Source organism: Podarcis tiliguerta, assembly GCF_965153285.1.
Source record: "Podarcis tiliguerta genome assembly, chromosome: 6".
Lineage (NCBI taxonomy): Eukaryota > Metazoa > Chordata > Lepidosauria > Squamata > Lacertidae > Podarcis > Podarcis tiliguerta.
In genome coordinates, this window is record NC_139539.1 from 34390640 (window position 1) to 34412207 (window position 21568).

The window sequence follows — 21568 nt, forward strand, 5'->3', positions numbered from 1 at the left end:
TGCTAAACTCGAAATCATGCACAAGAATGTCATGTATTCACTGCCATATGTGAATGTGACATAATGTAGACATAACATAACACAACATACTAAAAACACTTTGTCACTGATATTTTGATAAACATCTAGTGATTCAGCAGATCTGATATACTTTGGCACCTTCGTTGTATAAAAAATACTTATTACCCTAACGATGAGGAAAAATAAATCCACTGGATTAGGTATTTTGTAAACAAGCTCTATTTACAGAAGCCTGCATTTCACAGAGATCTGCACATTTTAATTATGTACACCCACCCACTCATTGAAGATACAAATGGCTGACCTTCAGTAGGAAAGCAGCAACACCCTCCTGGAATGACAATAAACAATTTAGTCCCAAAGTACCATAAGGACCACTTGATTCCTTAGGCTCAGCCTCAATCACAGAGCGCTTCTGATGCAGCACTTTTAGTAGCTCCACATACCCCTAAAATTCATCTGGCCTGTACTAGGGGTTGAACTTTTAGTGTGACAAACCTTGCTCTTTGGAACTCCTTGCCAATAAAGGTCATTCCTGCTCATTTTTAGATGTCTTTTACAACCCAGTCAGGGCTTTGGAACCCAAAATCCTTTGCCAACTACCTTTCACTGGTATCTACTGCAAGTAGGTAAAGAAATGGAACATGACATATGTTTGTAGTTGAATTCTCTACACAAAGGCGAAGAGAAGTCCCTTCACTAATGAGTTTACAACCTAATCTCACTGAAAGATAGATCAGTAAAATTGTATAATAGGGTTTTATCTTCTCACTAGTATGTCTGATGAGCTATTTTCTTACAAATTATTTAGATCAATAAAAAAATGAAACAAGCTATTAAGCATGATTCTACTGGATTAAAATGGGACTCTGCTCCTCTCTTATATAACAGGATTTATAAATTCCTCTAAAGTACATGCATTAGGAGGAAATTACTTTGTGCAAACCTAAAACTTTAGGGTTAGGCTATTTCCCAATAGCGCTCCAGTTTTAGAGGAAATCAACTGGATGTTAATCCTCTTGGCTTTAATAACTTGCACCACTGATGTCTGATTCAGTTTTTCAGTTATTCTTCTTCTAGGAGAGAGTTCACTGTAACTCTTATATTTCACAAAAACAAGATATTCTATGTTCCAATATATGCAATCTCAAAGCTAGGTACAAACATTTAACTGAAAAACCCCTCCTTGTGTAATATTATTACAGATAGTGTGTGTTTAACATGCAAAATATTATTTCAGTGACTGATCTTTAGATATAAAATCACCTAAAAATGATAGCTATATTATGCTTTCCAACTATTTAGGTATTTTTAAACACCTGTTTATTTTTTTAAAAAATATAATAGAAAAAACCATCTCTACTCAGAGTCTCTGGATCAGCAAATCCTGCCTAGAATGTAGAGGTGGAGTACCTCTAGAGCAAATTCTGTACTTAGCTTGAGGGAATTAGAGTTATGGAAGTTGTTGCCACAAGGATAATGCTGTTGCAAATATATTTAGGACTTTCCATAGATGTATTAGATATCAGTAGAATTACTTTTCAGTTGTCGCAAGGGAGCTCTGTACATAGAAAGTATGAGAACTCCCACTCTACTAATTACACTGGGTAAAAGTAGGCCTCTCTATGCAAATGAAGAACCAATTTGATAATTTCTTAGATATTAATATTTGCATTCAGTCAATAGGGAATATGAACAGATAAGAGGGGGGAGAAATAATAAAGAAATTGCATAAGAGAGCCCTATAAGGATGGGAGAGATACTTTCATGAAGGTAGAACAGATTGGGTTGCCACAGTGCACCATGGGAGTGCATTTTGAAGTAATAATGGATTTCAAAGTGAAATCATGTTTCTGGATTACTTTAAATCTTTAATTAGAGTCTGCGGTGGTCAAGATAACAATTCTGATTGATTTAAGGGTTTATATGAGATCATCAGAAATAACATTTATTTTGGAAGTTTAAAAAATCACTTTCAGAAGAAAAAGTGAAATCACTTTCTAATGGGTGCAGAAATCGCCAAGTGTTCATGAACTGAAATTTAATAGGTATTAGCAACAGCGCAGAATCAGATTTTTAAATTTTTTATCATTACTAATTATATCTAATTCATTGTTAATTGTGATATTTAAATCTCCTCCAAGCATTAATTCACCTTATTTGAATAGAATGAACTGGTTAAACAATTCAAAGATAGTTGGGATGAGCTGGCAGTATTAACAGATCCAAATGTCTATTTTTCATTGTTAATGGCCCATCTCGGTCTCTACAGCCACAGCAGGCACTGTAACCTTCCAACAGTTTTAATTCACCCCACCTCCAAAGGTACACTACTCCATTGCCTCCGAAAACAGGCATGTCAACTGTAAATGATCCAGCTCCCTCCCCCCTCTCTCAGATTTGCTGGTCCTGAGAGGGGTACCAGGGTGGATCTATACACAAGGGGGGGGGGGATTCTATAAATAAGTCAGAAATTAGATCATTTTAACAAAATAAAATAAAACGCTATGGGAAATCGCATATAAAACTTTCCTGCCCTCTGGCACCATCTGATGTTGTATGTTTATAGCACATTCAAATGGTTTCTTTACTTATGAAGAAGAAGAAGAAGAAGAAGAAGAAGAAGAAGAAGAAGAAGAAGAGGAGGAGGAGTTTGGATTTGATATCCCGCCTTTCACTCCCCTTCAGGAGTCTCAAAGCGGCTAACATTCTCCTTTCCCTTCCTCCCCCACAACAAACACTCTGTGAGGTGAGTGAGGCTGAGAGACTTCAAAGAAGTGTGACTGGCCCAAGGTCACCCAGCAGCAGCATGTGGAGGAGCAGAGACGCGAACCCGGTTCCCTAGATTACGAGACTGCCGAAAGGCAGAGTATAAATATTTTAAAATTAAAAGAAACTAAGCTCTCTGAGTCCCTAGTCTCCTACTTTAGGCGGCAGACTTTTTCTTTTTTTTAAAAAAAAAAAAGCTTTTATTGCAGGATTTTCACAGACAACATCGCTGTTCTGAGTTCAGAGTCCTTTCTATAGGTCAGTTACATTCAGTGTGAGACACTGCTGTCATAGACATTGTGAGGTTGTTGTGGGGAGGACTTTTACAGGTCTGAGAACACATCTTCTATCAATCTACAGCTGCTTCAGTCAAAATTCCAAAAATTCATTAACCACACTTCATTTCTCAACTCTATCAAGTGATTAAATTATGACGAAGCTTAAGCAGGTTTTACAGTTCATCCACAACAAATTCTGCAGGAAGCAGGGCAAGTGACCTAAAGGAACACTTCTGAAGGTGGGGCCAAGGATTTCATCTTTGACAGTTGGGAGCTATCATGAATTCCCAAGGCTTCCAGATCCTGGGGAAGAGGATTAGGCACTATGCAGGTAAGGGGTAGATTCCTCCTGCAACCTGTTCTTTGATAGGGCTCTGAGCTCAGACTAGCAGTTAAAGGTATTTTTAAATGCTAAGAGTTTTTGTAAAATCATTCAGTTCTTCATTTGAAATGCACAGGATTGCATTATATTACAGCTGACATTCTGGGCTGGATGTCTGCTTTTTAGTTCGGTTCTTCTTCTTATTATTATTACTGTATTATTGTTGAAGCAGCAACTTTAAACCTTGTAAGCTGTTTTAAATTTTACCCCGAAAGGCAGAGTATAAATATTTTAAAATTAAAAGAAATTAAGCAACTAGCCAGCTATTTGTCAGCAGCCTTGTATTTAAGCAGTAGCTTGGAAGGTATACGCAACCAGGAATTCTAGCAATGAGTGAACATGCTGGTGAAGGAAGCACAGGCTGCTCTATTCCTTTTCTCCTAGCATAATTGATTTCTAGGCTGGCAGAGAAAGGAAATAATCTTTCTCCACAATCCACCCAGACCTTCAGTGGCTACTAGAATTGGTTCAGTCCTCCATTAGTCCACTTGGTAGTTGGCTGTTTTCTACTAGCTTCCTAAGAGCCTATTAGCACCTGTACCCATACAGAACGGGGGGGGGGGGGCTTTTCCTCCTGTGGCCAGCATGGGAAAAGCGACTAGTAAAAGAAATGTTTTCCAGGCTAATAACTTCTGTGGCTGGATGTGTGCTTTTTTGGTATCTCAAGGATGATTTTAGGTGTGATGCAAATGCATGTTGACTTAGAATCTAGTGCTACTATGTATATCTGAAATAGCCCCAATACATCCTCAATAAAATGGGAAACATGGAAATGCTTTATTGTCTGCATTATATAACCAAATAAGGGTTAAGAAAATGCTGCTTAAAATTATTCCAAAGGGCTTCTAAAATATATAAGGATGTCTGGTACAGTATGTTAGGAGAGGGGTAGCACCTCTGATGGGGGACGCAACATGCTTCTTCTGGGGTAGAAACTGTCAGCATACGGCAGTGGCCACAGCCTGGGAAACGGCTTTGACTGGTCGGCTAAATCAGGTGAGGGTAGTCAATGGGTCTCAAACACTCAGTGAGTTATTAAAGGAAGGAAGAAGGAAGAGCCTGCTGGATTATGTTTGTGGCCCATCTAATCCAGAACATAGTCATCATGGTTTGCAGCCATTGATCCCCCGTGAATTTGTCTAATCCTCTTTTAAAGCCATCTGGTGGCCATCAGTACTTCTTGTGAGAGCAAATTCCATAGTTTCATACATGAAACAGTACTTTCTTTTGTCTGTCCTGAATTTTCTAACATTCAGCTTCATTAGAATGGATTGTTAATTTGTGAGTGTGTTAGACAGACCACCTTAAACAAGAACAAGAAAATTCAGATATGTGCACTCTGAAAATCAAAAGCTTCCAGAATGACATATCCAGAACAATTAGCTTGTAACAACTAAAATATCCCAGCCTAGTGGTTTACCAGAAAACTATTAAAAACCAGTTGGAGTAGTTTGGTCTGTTGGGACACACATTAAAGGCTTGCATTTACAAGTTTGCTGCACCACAATTTAGTTTCACATCAATGCAGTCATCTGAAAATATTGTCAAGTACAGCAAAGTCATTTGAAAAGCAGCCAAGTCTTTGGATATATGGCAGAACACTAACACAAGCCAACCACTGAAAGCTATTGAAAGTGGTGCCCTGTAATCTATTTTTTTCCACAGTTGTCTCAAAGTGTGGCCAATAAAATGAAGGTGAAATTGCTTCTTTTTGAAACCCCAAGAAACTCTCAGGAGCCTTTTTAATGTCTACTCAGGTGTAATGCTCACCAATTTCAATGGTACTTACTCCTGGGTAAGAGTTAAGAGTTCTATTTGTATGTGTTATGCTTCAAAACGATATGGCTCTAAAAACTACAACACAAAAGCATGCAATACCAGAAGATCCTCTGAGGCTAGCACAACCCAAACTAAGGTGCCTGGAATCTCCTAGAGAGTGAGATGATTACCTTTACAGAGTGCTTTGGTGCTTACAACCACAACACAACCGGAACTAGCATTAAATACTAAGGGATATTTATCAGTAAATTTAGGTTATTTATAAACTGCCTTTTAGGTCCAAACCCTCCCAAGGAATCTTCCAAAACATTAACAGTATAGAAGACAAATTTAAAGACAGAAATATAATATATACTATCAATCAACAATAGTTAAAACAAAAAACCACAAAAAATAGTTAGAAGCGAAACAGCATCAAAAATATAGCAGCCCAATTGAAATCCTTGGTCAAAAGCAGCAGAAAAAAGAAGTTTTTAGGGCAAGATTAAGGGCCTGCAACAGAATTTGATACAGAATACTTCCACCTATGGGAAAGCTATTTTAATACATGAAAGGGTTTTATCCAGTGGACAGACAGATCCCACAGCCAGAGGGGGAAGGAGACTTTTGCTGATTCCCCCTAACCCTGCAGCCCCCAGTGCCACCTCCAAACTGATATAGCTACAACTGGAAAAAGATGCAGACATATACACAACTTCTTACAGTCCCATGCAATCTTCAGCATATTTGCTTCTTTATTTATATCCATTCATATAATTTTAATGAGTCAATTAAGAACATACTCAAACTTAGCATGTATTATCTTTGCAGCAGCTTATCAACTTTCAACAGCACCTTTGTTTGAGAACATAACATTTGTTGGATTTTAATATGTTTTACACTCAGCTTACAAAAAGCAAATCACTTGTTTGAACAATCCTTTCCCCCATCTTACTCATATTTCAAAAGGAAATATATGAAATAACGATTCATTCTCAATAAGATGAGAAACTTGCTTTATTGTCTGCATTATATACCGGTAATCTATATAAGGTTTAAGAAAATGCTACTTAAAGTTATTCCACAGGGTTTCTGAAATATATAGGGATGTCTGGTGGTATGTTAGGAGAGGGGTAGCACCTCTGATGGGGGACACGTCATGCACCTTCTGGAGTAGTTTGTCCACCTTTGGTCTCCACCCTGTCAATTCTCATCTGTAGCTCCTAGAAACTGTCAGCATATGACAGTGGCCACAGCCTGGGAAATGGCTTTGACTAGTTAGCTAAATCAGGTGAGGGTAGTCAATGGGTCTCAAACATTCAGTGAGTTTCCCTGCATACGAAGACAGGCTGCAGCAGATTAGGTAGACAAGACCAATAGTCAAGGCCAATGGCCAAGAAGGTGGTTACTACACGTGCTATAGAGAGAAATGAGGGGCAGAAGGGACTCATCAACCTGGGAAGGTAGCCCACCTAGGAGAAGGAAAACTGATCCTAAACCTCCACTTCCTTGCAGGTATAAACATTCATTAGAAAGACTTCGGGAGTAAACGCTGAGGAAAAATCCATACCCACTGCCTTGTGGGACATGTTTGGGAGAAGAAAACGCTAAGGAGTAAACCCTACACAAATCCAGAGTGGAGTCCCTAAGGTGGTTGGATGGCATTATGGAACGTCTCCTTCCATCAACTGTTTCAGCCACTTGAACCACTTCAGTGAGGTCAAGAGGGGAGTCTTGTCTTCTGGGCAGCCCACGACCTCCATACACATTGCCGAAGCTTGCACCCAAGGAAGGGGACTTCAGTACTGCAAATGCAGCAAAAAACAACATAGGAAGCAATAGTTATGAGTTATTGGTCTCTGCAGTGACAACAGGTGCAGTGATTCTCCAGCAGTTTGACTTCACCCCCAGAGGCACAGTCGATTGTCTCTTGAGACAGACAGATGCCAACAACAGAATCCTACAGAGAAAAGGAAGGAAGCCTGGCAACAGCACACAAACGTACCAATATATCAAATAATATTTAAGCAGCTTAGTAGAAAGTATAAGAATCCCATGTTTCGAAAGCAATTTCTCTAGTTCAACTACTAGACAGCAATGGTAACAAAATCCCCTTTCATTTAATACACACACACACTTAAAATGTGATAGAGATTTTATATATATATATAGATGATGACTTTAAGAGTCTGATACTGCAACATTCTGCTACTCTGAATAGATGAAAAAATAGATTTGCATGAGAAGCCATACTTTATTTCTAAATAAAAGACCCAGTGGTCACTCTCTTTAAGTTGGCTTTGGAAGCCTTCTTAACAAGAAGAAAATTGTTACACTTCTCTGTGAACCTTTGTTCCAGCAGTCAGACAGTCAAAACAGTTGGTAATCAATCCTCTGCCCATAGGAGGAAGGCAGTCATGCCCGGGGCTGAGTGTATTCTTTGCTAAATAACAATGTGTTATTTGCTAAATAACAATTGTGTGCCCGAGTAACCCACTGCCATATTATCCATTCAGATCTGCAGAAGACCTTGTTTTTAGTCCCTTTATGGTAAGTCAGAGCAGGGCACTTTTCACTTATAACTTTGATTAAAATCACCCCAGATCCCTCCCCTAATTTTTTTAATAGAAGATTACTCTTTACCTGTGTGTAATTAGTATATTTAAAGCCTCTTAACTATGGCTATTTACAATATTCTTTGATATTTGGCTTTGTGTAGATAGTAAACAGAAGTAATATAAATGATGGAAGTAAGAACAAATAGTCTTAGGATGGTGAGGGAGCAGAACAGATTCTATCTAAAAGTTATCTGTCAAAATGCCAGGGCTTTTTTGCAGTTGTTTACCTTGGCAGAATGAAAGACATTAAAACTTTTATCTGAGAAGTCTTTTGATATGCAAGAATGTTAATTAGTACGCTAAACACAATGTGGTCTGCTTAATAAGCCTACATGGCAGTGCTTTTTCTAATGGCTTCCTTTTGACTCAGAGAAATTATAGTTCACCTACTTTTTGAAAAGAGTGCATTCCAAAGTTCCTAGACTACTACAGTAAATATCCTGCTGCTTAAAAATGACAATCAGGCATTCATAAGAATGAAACAAGGCTATTTTGGAAGGGAGAGTTTATACGAGTGAGTCTTTGAAGTGGGTTTCAAAAACAAACTGGATGCAAGTTTGTTTGTTTTTAAAAATGGTGAAATGTGGTAATAGATTTTACCACTTTCTGTAACCAAACAGCTGTGTTCTGTACCTGTTGAAATTTCCAAACTATATCTAAAGGGGAGCTCAATATACAGATGATCACACTCTATTGAAATACTACAGTCTTCCAAACATTTAAAAGTCAATGGTGCTTGCTTAAAGACAACGGTGAAGGATTTCTACAAGCTTCCTAGTCAAATTATACGTTCAGTGAATTAAATCTTAACAAAGTCATTTATGAACTTTCATCTGGATAGATACATACACCTCTACTTATTAGAGGGGGAAAACACTCGCATATTTGACTCACATTCCTGAAAGGAAGCAAGAAACTCAAATTTGGGGTTGCCAAACATTAAGAGGCTGAAATATCAATAGCTATATTGAAGACACCCAAGCATTTGCATAAGATTTTACATGTTTATGGTCTATTCTCAAATTCCAAAGGGAGGTTTGCAATACCATATCTGACACACTAAGGCTTTTTGTCTGCATCACCAATGTGATGGTTTATTTGCACATCAGTAAAAGGAGTGGAAATTATAGTGGGGATTCAGGATTGGGCCTTCTCAATAGTGCCACCCTAGCTATGGAATTTCCTTTCCCTAGGGGCACTGAAAGCTACATCCTTGTTAAACTTCTGTCAGCACTTAAAAAAAAAAATTATTCACCTAAGCATATGGTAGATTTGTTTGGTCTGCTTCAATTTATGGGATTATTTTGTGTCCTATTTATATTTGACATTTAATAGTGCCTTATCTGTTTTACATACTGTATTTTTAACTTTGTTGCCTGACCGTTACTGTAAACCACTTTGTGATCTTTCTGATGTGTAGTATGTAAATACTTAAAGTTAAAATAAAGATGGATTAACATTACATTACATAATGTTTGCAAAAGCATTGCATTGAAGTATTCTACTAAGGAATGCTAACAGCTGCTAAGTGGGCTGAACAGAAGTGAAAAACAAACTTTTTAAACTGCATTACCTTATTTGTTCCAGTAATCCAGACTAATATTCAGTGCAAAGTCAAACTCAAAACTGAAGGAGAGGAGTTTGACAAGCATGATGAGTTCAGCTGTCTCATCTCAAAGAGAAACAACAACTACCAGACTTTTAGAAGACATCTGAAGGCAGCCCTGTTTAGGGAAGCTTTTAATGTTTGATGTATCACAGTATTTTAATATTCTTTTGGAAGCCGCCCAGAGTGGCTGGGGAAACCCAGCCAGATGGGCGGGGTATAAATAATAAATTATTATTATTATTATTATTATCTCTAGAATGGAGTCCAGACAATCCCCACAAGAAGCCTGCTCCACTACATAGATGATGGATTGCTATTTTTCAGTCTAAACTTTTTCCCAGCTCCTGTCTCTTTTGCATGGGGAGGAGCTAGGAATACCTGGAAACCCTAGTCTTAGACACCCTAGCCTATTGTCTGCACAGTGGAGCTGACTGATTGGGAAGAAGTTTTCTAGACTCCACTCCCAAAAGAGATAGGGCAGCTGACATCATCACACATCTCACCATCAGCCTGAGTTTTAACAAGTATTAAAACTTGTTTATCCCAGATGAGTTATTCAACATGCTCCTTTGCCTATGGGTTCTACATTTATTTATTTAAAGATTTCTGTACCATCTAGCCTCATGGCAATTTAACTATGGTGCTGGCCAACTGTTGCAATTTGAACAAAAAATCCTTCCTTCCTTGTCCTGTCTTCAAAAACACTAGAAACCAAAGACTTGTTTGATGACTGTGTTTATGCTGCTAGGGATTAGAACCCAATCTGAGAAGCACAGCAGCTTGAGGCTGCAGGTGTCTGCTCAGCTGCTGCTCCCCTGAGCCATAAGAGGCCTGTGCAGGGGAACTAATGAATGCTTCCAGACAGCATGCTTGTGAATTGTGACTGGGAGAGAGAGTAGGCTGGTTTCTATGACATCATGCTAATATTCCCTGCTGCTACCCCATCTTGATTGGTGTCCTCTCTGCACAGCTAGTGTGGAAGAGCAGCAGGAGTGATGCAATTAATGGGTAGCTAGGGAGGCTGTAGAAGCAGCTGCTGCCACTACACTTACTTTCTGCAACAGGGGTGAGAAACATTTTCTGGGCAAAAGATCAGACCCTTATCTCCCCACCCCCTGTAGGGCCAAGATTGATCTGTCTGAATGCCCTTTTGCAAAGAACTCTGCCTTCCTGCCCACTGGCCAACCTCACTCAGTGGTGTTAACCCTATTCTATCACAATGACTATTACATTCATTTTGAGGTTATATCCCCTTCACCTACCAGGCAATATTATGCAACTCAGCTTCACCTGATTCTTTTAACTTCCTGCACACCATCCAAACATAACCCAATAACCGCCCACAATCTACAATCTTGCCTCTTGGCTGCATCCTACTTTCCCACCCCCTAACTTGCTGCTTTCTTTAACATCTTGACTAAGAGTTCTGGAAAATTCAAAACTTGCCACACTTCTTGGCTCCAAAAAAGGCGCGGTCCAACTGTGGATTTTCAAGTTTATTCTGCTTTTGATGTTGCTGCTGTAGGACAGTGTCCAACTAATTATGTCCGTATAAACGCTTGCATAGCAGTGAGAAGCTTAATTGGACAACAGGAAAATTCTGCCTAAATAGTCAAACTTTCTAAGGACATTTCTGAAAACTGTTGCATACAGAACTTCACCACACATTTCCTTGAACCAGAAACAGTGCAAACTGCCATACTAAGTGATTCTAACAACTCCACATTTTCACCTGACAGTGTTAATTGATAAAATGTCATATCAACAGTCCATCTGTTATTATAACAGCTAATTTGAAAGAGCAATTCACTACAAGAAAAAATTAGACAATGTAAAGTGTTCACACTGCATTTTAACAACACAGAATTAAAAATTTAGCAAGATTTTAAAAACAATCATTAAGCTTATTTGAAAATTGGCACATTCAAAGTGAATAAATTGTAGAGTTCTTTAACTTGAGATAACCTAAAATAATGTGCTGTTTTCCTGTGCCAACTACCAGAGTATAAAATGGACCAAATGCATCATAGTAATCATTTATGCAAGGGGTGAGGAACCTCTGGCCTGCCAAGCCACTTGGCACAAACCACACCTGGCTTTCCCACATCCAACATCAGGTGCAAGAAACTTGAAGCCAGAGCTGAAATGTAGAAGAATTGAGCTGCATCCCACAAAGCAAAAAGGTTTCTATGGGTCATCCTATGTCATCAAGTGATTAACAAGTGGGCAGTTTCACCCACTTGTCAAATTGGTCTACAACAAGCATAGGCAACCTCGGCCTTCCAGGTGTTTTGGGACTACAACTCCCATGATTCCTAGCTAACAGGACCGGAGGTCATGGATGATGGGGATTGTAGTCCCAAAACATCTGGAGGGCCGAGTTTGCCTATGCTTGGTCTACAAGGTGAGGGAATTCTGGATATGGCCTGATAACCAGATCCTATTTCCCACAGCTATATCATGCTAACAGCAAATTCATTCTAAGCATGGATACTTATGTGGCTAAAACAGTCATATCCATGTATAACAGACAAATATCCACAGACCTGGGGGAACTCCCAACATTCAGCACTTGATTGATATTTATATAGCACCTGTAAAAAGGTAACTTAAAAAGGTTAAACTGCCAGGCTCTTTCCACAAAAGGTGTTTATTGTGGGAACGGTGCTCCTCACACATTTATTTTTATTTTTTATTTTGCAGCATGCAAATGATGACACTGGCATCAAAATGCTAGCCCATATTTCCCTCCATTTACTTGAAATTTACCCTTTCTTGGAGAAATCCAGTCTTTTTAAACGGGGAAAAAAAAAAGTTGCCAACACTCCATTTCCAATATCTAATTGACTTGTTTGCAAATTAAGTCCCTGCCTGGAAGTACCCCAGTGTTAAAATGGTCAGGATAGCTATTTAAGAAAACTGATGCAGTTACTTATTTTAAAATTCAATATTATGGACAATATGGTCTACAGTAACTGGGGACAAGCACATTGCAGTTCACCTTAAAACTGTAATCACCTGGAAATAAAAAGACTGCAGATATAAAATGAATTGGTAAGAGTGCCTAAGATATAGAATGGAGTGTACCATTTCAGATGTGAGAGTAATTAAGAGTGTGCCACCACATAAAACAGTCTTGTGCAAGCAACAACAGCAAAAACAGCTGGCTGGGTTAGAGCCTGTTTCCCAGAAGCCCTAATATTTTATGCAGAGTACTCAGAAATGCTGCCTAAACTGGTGCATTCTATTTATGCTACCTGAGGATTCTACCTCCACATTCTTCTGCATGTATAGACCACCCCACCCTCATTGGGTAGTTTTTAAAGAATAACAGGTGTTACAGATGTCACTGTTGCCTATACCGAGAGCTAAACTGCATGTTACATGCAAATGCATAATGGCAGCCTAACAGCCCTTATAATGGGGAAGAGCCATTTCAGGAGAATGTTAGAGGAAGAGGGGTGCCTTTCCTATGCTAAATCACATCCTCTCTGTAGTTTGGCCTTAATATGCAGTACCTGATGAATCTACAAATTCACACTGCTGCTTAGGAGAGAGCAATGATTTTTCTTGAGAACAGAGGGTGCTAGAAGACAAGGAATTATCACAATCTTTCACAGATGTATTACATCAGATTGTTCTTAGCAGGCAGAACATGCTTAAAGTTAAGGCCCCTTAAGACCAGCAATCTACAGCATCGACTGCCTCAAGTTCTCCCTCCTCACATTCAGGACTCCCCACATCCATCTTTTGATCAGAGAATGTTCAGCTCTTTGGTGCCAATTCTCTCCCTCAGCAACAACTCCAGTGACTCCACACTTCTTCTTCCCTGCTCTGCAGAACATAGCCCCCATGATGAACTTGCGAAGTTGTATATTTTTAATGCTGTATCTCCCCCTCAAACCCCCCAACCCCACCCCACTAGGCGGCTAGGTAGACATAGTGAAGTTAATGGCACTGTAGTAGCTAGGCCACATTGCATCATACACTATTGCAGGAGAATTAATTGTTTTCTCCAGTAATACAAACTGCCTTTTAAAGACGGCGGTCAGCCAACAGAGTCAAAGAATCTGCATAGATTGCCTCAATTCTCCATGACTGTGTGGAGTAGAGAATTGAGTCTGCAGATAGGCCTGCGGCATGAGAATCAAGAACACTTCAGCAAACCATGTGTAACAATAAAAGGGACACTACAAGGCATGTACGTGGGTGGAACTTCCGTCCTCAAAACTGAGAAACTGGAACTCCATGACCAATCTTTAATCAAGCCATAACAACTTCCTTCCTTCACAAATATTCATTACAACTAAAGAAGCCTGTCGTGTGTCTGGTCTGTAACCACAAACTGACCACTCCTGCTGTATAGCAATAATGGAGCAAGACATCACGGATATGAGTAGTGAAAAACACTTTAAATAATAATTTAAATCAAATTCTAATAGTAAGACCTCATATTTTATATGTCCATTCAAAATACATGCTCCTAGATAAAACCATGGTAAGAGCAATCTACTTCCTAGCTAAATGTTTTCTAGAAGGGGACTCCTCTTTGTGTCAGTTTATAATTTGTGATAGCCCAAAGTTTCTTTGAGCATTTGTAACACAAGTTCCCTGTATTACTGAAAATGATAATAATAATAATAATAATTCATTTTGCAAAAAAATGAAGTCTTGTGTTGGACACTATGCTAGGGCACCTCAAATCAGGCAGTTTTCCAGTAGTGTGGATTTGGAGGGGCTCAAATCATATTCAGGGATATAAAACCCAAGTTTCTTGTAAATGTGGTCTGGACCACCACAAGCCGAAGTGTGTTACAAGAACAAGCCCAGCAAGTGTACTGATGCAACCGAAAGGTCATGGAATTATATATATATTGTGTTAGAGGCATATATTATTCGGTTTCCTATTCAGACTGCTCATATAGCTCTGTATCAAACAAGTAACTGGGAACTATCAGTGTCATGCAAGAAGCTGGAATGGGAGCAAGACAGGCAGGACATTTAGAAGGAAATTATTTAAAAAGTGGTGATGTGTGTTGAAGCTTATTGGATACAGGTCTCTAACAAATGAAATCAAGCTCTCTTGAATGTATGTTATAGAAAGCCGTGGCTCACATACCACATGAAGTGGTCTAAAACTAATGATGATTTAATGTGATTGGTCAGCATGTTGATGCACACTGCTCAAAAGTTACTTCAGCACTGCTCCCCAGCTGTGCCTGTACCAGAGTCTGGTTTGTTGTGTTGTCTGAATCTGGCTCCTGGTTCCTCTCCAAACAAGCCATGTACTATAAACCAAGAACAAACCTTGGTTACCACATGCACCTTTTTTAGAGAGAAACAAATCACAAACCAGGGGTCGGACAACAGCCTCCAGCTTCTTTTGGTGTGGCAGCATCTGTGAGGAACATAGATTGTTTTAAACTATGTTGCATGTGATGTGTGACCTAGCCAATGATTTGCATGAATCGTCATAATATGAATGGAAACAGTTTCTTCCCCCAAACAATCTAAATAGAAAAAAATGTAAAACACCCTTAATTTGTGATCAAATCTAACCACAATCTCATTTCAATAGAGCTCCTATGCAGAATCCAAAGCAACTCAATTTTAATTGAGTTCCCAGACACCTTGGGGAATCAGGAAAGCAGTTTATGCATCATTTCCATCTTTCCAAGAAACATTCATCCACAGGACAACATTTAGTGCATATTCTCCATGCAAGGTAACAGCTAATAACAGCCTGGCTGGAATGTCACACAAGACAAATGTGGCCTAGAAACATATTCATCAACTTCCCCATCTCATCAATGTGTGAAGGTTGCAAGAGAGATAGCTCAGGGTAAAAACAGTTCAGTGAGAGTAAAAGATTTGAACTCCACTGATCCACAGGATCACAGAACAGGCCTTGGAATGCTTATTGTGTGGCATTAATTAGTTTTTTGCACAGGAGTCACAACATTTGCAGAACCCAGGAATACAAAGTCAAGTCAATTTCACAGCCAAAACAAATACAACTCCTCTCAACTGTACAAAATGTCATACAGATAGACACTACCAAACAAATAACATAGCATTGACTATAATCCTGCCAGGTGATGTTAAAAGTGAAACTCAAAAGGTTTTTCTGCATAGCCAATAACAGATAAAACATACTGAAGCAAGCCAGCATCGGTTTCCACAGAAAAATCTTTCTTGAGTTGCACAGAAAATGCTAAATCAGGGTGGTCCAATGCATGGCCCTCGAGGCCTTTTTTGGCAGCCTTTGGCAACATTTGACGCCCCAGCTCTGAGGCCCCAGGCTTTGGGAAGGAGGCATGACGACTCTTGACAAACCCTATAGTCCTCCTGCCTCCTTTCCAAAGCCTAGTTAGTGCTTCCCCAGCTTTGGGAAGGAAGTAGGGGGGCTTTGGGGTCCTGCCAGAGCCTTGTGCCTCCTTTCCTAAAGCCCAGCATCTTGCTTAGCTAGCTTTGGGAAAGCAGCTCAAGGGCTAGGGGAGGGAAGGGGCTCGAATTTTGGCCTCACTCCCCTGCCATGTGACAAAGCAGTGTGCAGACTGTGGGTTCCATGTCAAAGTACTCTTCTGGCCCACTTGGTATGAAATGTTGGACCACCCTGGGCTAAATTGTTTGTTAGGCAGTGCAACAAAAGTAAAAGGTATTATATGCAAGATTCAGAAAACAGCAAAAGAGGAGTGTGGATAAAATGAGGGAACCTTTATCTTACCTAAAGCTTAGTTCCAGCAGTCCACATCCCCTGCTCTCCTTCTCTGAAGACATATGTTTGAAACTGCTGTCCTAACCTAGCTTGGCCCTTAAGCCACCTGAATACATTTCTATACAAGTGGGTCCATTTTCTAATGCATGCTGTATATGAAGCAGGTCAGTTCATTTAGATCTCTGCTTCTCACCACCTCAAGGTTATATTGTAACCTAATCTGAGTCTCTGTCTCACTTTACCATGTGAAGCCCATTATTTGTGTTCTTATGTGCCAAGAAGCTGATTGACTGATGGCAGAGTAGCAATTTGAACTTGGGTTTCCCACACCCAACCATTATATTCTACCACTGCTTCATATTTTCTGAAGTTTCACTCATTTCCACAATAAAAAGGAAAGGAGTTAGAAAACAGCCTGATTATTAGAAGAGTCTTGCCATTTATGTTCAAACTACAAAAGTCTTACAGTTAGGTTAAAATGAATACTTCACTCTCTTATACTGTATTGGAAAGCAATCAGAAGTGTCAAACAGCTACAAGAAAATCCACAGAAGGCCTCTGTAGCAAAACTAAAGCCAAACACAATTCTTACTTGGAAACAATTAAGGTTAATACTTACAGCCCAACGTTTCCATATTCAGCCATACACATTAACAGGACCTTATATACACATTTCTATACGCCAGAGAAAACATCTTTTTTGAAGCTCAAAAGTTAACAGTTGAAGTTACTTTGCTATTATTTCCCAAGTAAATTAATATATGTGGCAAGACAACTATAGAAATAGATACTAGCTATAAATGAAAAGCACACAGGAGGTACATTTTGCCAAAATTGAGTTGTGTCACGTAACGAAAGTTCATCATAATTGTCTACTTAATATTCATATTTGTGCTGTACTAGAACAGCTATAATTAGCTTCAAATTTACAATTGTAAATCATCAGACTCTATGATTGCAAGTAACAGTGCTTAGCAATAACTTGACATTTGAAATGCATACTGGCAAGGAAGCTAAATAATTAACACAATTATTTGATATCTCCTATATATACACAAATTAACACCACCATGGCAAGATGAGACTTCCATTAGAAAAATGAAGTTGACAGAAATGCAAGACAGTCTTATGAATCACTGCAAATACTTTGCACTAGGTTCCAGGCCATACACAAATATAATTATGTAATTGCATAACTAATGCTTACTCCACTTCATGTTAGCAAAGGGTATTTTTTACATTTTGTATAAATTTCTGGTGCTGAAAGCCAGGACACTTCTACTACATGACTATAAGCTTTTACTTTCAAATTTCAATTTCTTTCATGAAGCAAGCACTCTAGGAAAAAAGCTTAGACAGATCGCTTGGGGGAGTAATAGTAATTTTATCAGTCTCCCAAGTTTTCCTTTATGTCATCTTCTACTGAAAATTACACTGTTTCACTATCAATTAACATATTGATCATGTACTGATGTACGTATGTTGCCGTAGATCTGAAAATAATCACCACAAATCATCTTACTTCAAGGTTAGCCTCTATTACTATATTTTGCTATGTCAAACTGAAGACAAACATAAGCAGAAAGCTTTATTTCATAAGCTATTATAAAAACTATTAAGTAAAATAATCCCATTTCCTGTGTAAGTCTTAAATAAAGAACAGAAAGCTGCACATTCTTCAAGTACAACATTAAGCATTCAAAACCACACATTAAATTCGGTATAACACGTTCAAACTTAAACAAAATAGAGAATTATCTTGTTGCCCTAGAGACACTGTTACATTCATATGTTACATTCATACTATATTCCACACAGACAATACAAGCACTTATTTTAGATATTGTAAACTTTCTCTAATTCTAGAAACGAGTATGTTAACTGTAAAAAACCTTGAAGTGTGAACAATGGCAAAACACAAGAAGAATCAGAGTAATTTATAACACTAACAGCACAGAGAAGTTTTCATACCAAAACCTATGTTTGATATGTTTTGTTCCTCAGGCCAAAATATCACTGTTATGTGATGGCAAATATTCATAGGAACTATAACAGCTTGTGGGGCATAATCTGTCAAGTATTGCTCCCCATACAGCAGGAGGAATTTTAAGACAAAATAACACAGCTGAAAATACAGAAAAACCCATGATGAAAGGCTGTCCTAAAAACAAACTGCTAAACTCTGGCATCTGGATTTACCTTTGCTTATAAGAACTACAGTGGTACCTCTGGATACGAGAGTGTTTTAAACAGGTATGACCAGATGCGTCTTACTAAATGAACAGTCCTTTCAGAAAACTGACCAAAACAAAAGGAAACCACCTTTCTTGCCTCTCTCTGCTGTTCATGTTTCTGCCATACAGAAATACTAATTTTATATGAAGAGATAGTGAACAAGCCCACAACTAGCCTAAATGATGGCTTTTAATAATGCTCATTCACTAATCTTCCCCAAGAGTAACATTAGCTTTCAGTAAACCTCAGTGCTCTATAAACTTTATTCTCTCACACAGTAATATACAAACAACTAGCTTTGCGGAGGAATCACTGGATTATGAATGCCACAGGGAAGGCTGAAACAAAAGGTTAATCACAATTTCACTCATAGATGAAAATCAGTTCAACAATGTTAGAAATCAAATGTAAGGCTAGGAGTCTATTGTAACATGAATCTGTTCCACTGAAAAGAGCTGCAGGGTCTACATCACAGATACAACATGCAAGAACCTGTTTGCTCAAGCATGAAGAACAATTACAACAGCTCCCTCCCCCAAATATACATGCAACTAAAAGCTTCCCCCTTCCATTGAGAATGAATGGCACAGAAACACAAACACATAAGAATCATGCATTATGGCAAACCCTAGCCTATGCAATGTTTAAATAGTTATAATGGTTCTTTCCTCAACATAGATTGCCAGGATAGTGCATAAAAAATCTTTATTGCTAAACACCAAGGTTACAAGTAACTATGCCAAAAGTCAAAGATTTCTTACTATTCTGCCTTTAGCAATATTGTTATTTGTAAAAGAATAATTAATCCACTGTAGTGAAAGTCAGACACCTTGAAACTACTAGGATGACGACCATATCTAACACTGTGCAAAGCAGTAGACCTTACTGGAACAAATCACATACAAACCCAGCTAAGGTTCTTTGCTACCACAAAGCTTGCCAGCCCCTCTCCAGGTTAAAGCAGGTCTTGCAAATGGAAGCATTTGAATAATGACACTAATACTGGGGCGGAAGGTGGATACTGGAGTAAACAGGAAGGGCCAAGTCTGCTCAGGGAAGGGATTTAGCAGATGTGGAGGGGGGGGGCTTGGGGAGAGAAGATATGTCAGGGTCAGGTTTGCCTTAGTGGGAAAACAGTGGTGGAAGGCAGCTGTACAGAAGGCAAGGAATAAATAAGACACAGGGAGGCCAAATATGCCAAGGGAAAATGGGCAGGCAGAGATTAGTGCTCCAGGAAGTACAGAAGTAGGGTGACACAGGTAGGGCGATGTGTGCCCTGAAGGGTAGGAGATATGACAGAAAGATAGCTTCGTGATAAGACGGCAGGAAGAGCGCAGGTTAGGCAAGCTAGATGCGCCAACACGAACGAGGAAAACGTAAGAGTAAGGGGGGAGGAAAGGGAGAGAACGGATGGAGGAAAGCGTACTTTGGCAGAACAGGCAATGGCGAGGAGGACACTGCCCAGAGTAGAGGCTGGAGGGCGACAGGGCACTGTGCTTTGGGCGAGAGAAGAGAGCAAAAGAAAGGAAAACAGGGTGGCTGGGAGATGAGCAGGGTTTGCAAAGGTGAACCTTACAATGGAGGAGACCAGGAAGGGACCTAAGGGTAGGCGGGGGGGGGGGGGGCTGTTTGAAGAGGGGCAGGTGCGCCTGGGTGGAGCCGAGGGCGGCGACTCGAGAGGCCAGGCTCTCCCTCCCACCGAGAGGTTAAAAGGTGGAAGGGGGGGGAGAGAAATAAAGAAGCCTCCTAACCTCCCTCCCCCCCCTCGCGCGCAGCGGACGTTTCTCGCGACCGACCGCCGGACGGACTGACCTGGCCGCACGGTCTTGAGGCGCACGGGCTCCCTGAAGTGGCGGATGACGGCCAGGGTGTCTCGGTGCGTGAGGCCGCTCACCGGGGTGCCGTTCACCTCCAGAAGCACGTCCCCCGGGGCGGGGGGCTTCCCCGAGAGCAGGACGGGGCCACTCCCGCCGCCGCCTCCGGACTCGGCCAGCGTCGGCAGGCGGCCCCCGAGGTAAGGGAACTCTCCGCGCTCGGCGCCCCCGCGCAGGAGGTCGGGGTCCGGGCCGGGGCCGCCCCCCCAGGACACGGCGCACTCCTGCACCTTGCTCAGCCAGTGGCGCTTCCTCCGCAGCGTCTTAGACATGAGGCCACACCATGGGCGCCCCTCTGCGCGCGCGCTCTGCCCGCTCCCCGGTCCCGCCGAGCTCCCCTCGCGGCCGGCCGGCCAGCCCAACCTCCCGCGCGCGCGCCCTCGCGCCTCCTTCGGCCACCACCGGCCGCGACTGCCTCCCAACTGGCGCCCTCAGCGCGGCGGCGGCGGCGGCGGCGGCAGGAGCACGCCCCCTCCTCCCCTTGGACACACCTCTTTCGCCTCCTCCCTTCCCCTCCCCGCCGTTGTCTTAAGCCCCGCCCGACATTCCGGGGGGTGGGGCCAAGTGGGTTGACGTCAGGAGATAAGAACTTTCAGGGACCGGAGAGAGGGGGGAGGGGTTTGCGGCAAGAACTTCGGCGGGGAAGGGGAGGCGCGAAGCAATGGAACCCTCGTCCTTGCCCCAGAGCAGCTCCGCAAACTCCGACCTGAAGCCGCTTTTCCGTCGAAGTTCGCAGTACCCGGGAAGCGTGCTTGTAACTGCGGCAGACACGGCCCCTCGTGGTCTTCCTCTCCACCAGTATGCCCAGAGGGAGAAGTCGAGGTGGCTCCGGGGAGGCAGAGGCTCCTCCGCCTCGCCACTGCCTTTCGTCTTCTCCCTCTGGGCATTCTGGATCGAGCCCATCCTGCCGTCTAGAGGAGGAGACCCAAGTGAACCGAGGCAGCAGTCAGAGGCAGCTGCCTTCTTGGCTTCTCCTCCAGAGCAGGCAGCCAGGCATGAAAGAACAGCAGCAAATAGTATGGTGGCACCTTAATGAATCATTAAAAAGGCATTGCAGCGTAAGCTGCAGTCTACTTTGTCAGGTGCATGAAGTGCTGCAACGGTGAGAATCCGGTCAGAAAAGTTGATGAGCTTCCAATTTTTGGCGAAGTTGTGTTGTGCAGGAGATGAAGCAGTAACTTCTGAGGAACAGTGACTTCTGCTATCCTGCTCACTTCCTCTGGGATGCAGAGGCCGAATTCCCACCACAGACCTGTGGGAGAGTCAAGGTAGCTGCTCCTGTAAACTGACACCCACTCAGTCCCAC

General features: G+C 41.1%; 1 protein-coding gene across 5 annotated transcripts in view; it reads right to left on the minus strand.

Annotated features, from left to right (window-relative positions):
• Window positions 1-20669, minus strand: part of MAGI3 (membrane associated guanylate kinase, WW and PDZ domain containing 3) — a 108648-nt gene extending 87979 nt beyond the window's left edge. For 2 of the 5 annotated variants that reach the window (XM_083444230.1, XM_083444232.1), the window contains exons 1-2: window positions 20641-20669; window positions 20201-20557 (exon numbers count right to left, since the gene is read on the minus strand). In XM_083444230.1, the coding sequence (XP_083300356.1) occupies window positions 20201-20534 (334 nt within the window). In that variant the 5' untranslated portion in view covers window positions 20535-20557; window positions 20641-20669. Of the gene's footprint in view, window positions 1-20200; window positions 20609-20640 lie in introns of those variants that run through there. The other 3 variants (XM_083444233.1, XM_083444231.1, XM_083444229.1) reach the window with 3 other exon arrangements.
• Window positions 20670-21568: the final 899 nt, after the last annotated feature.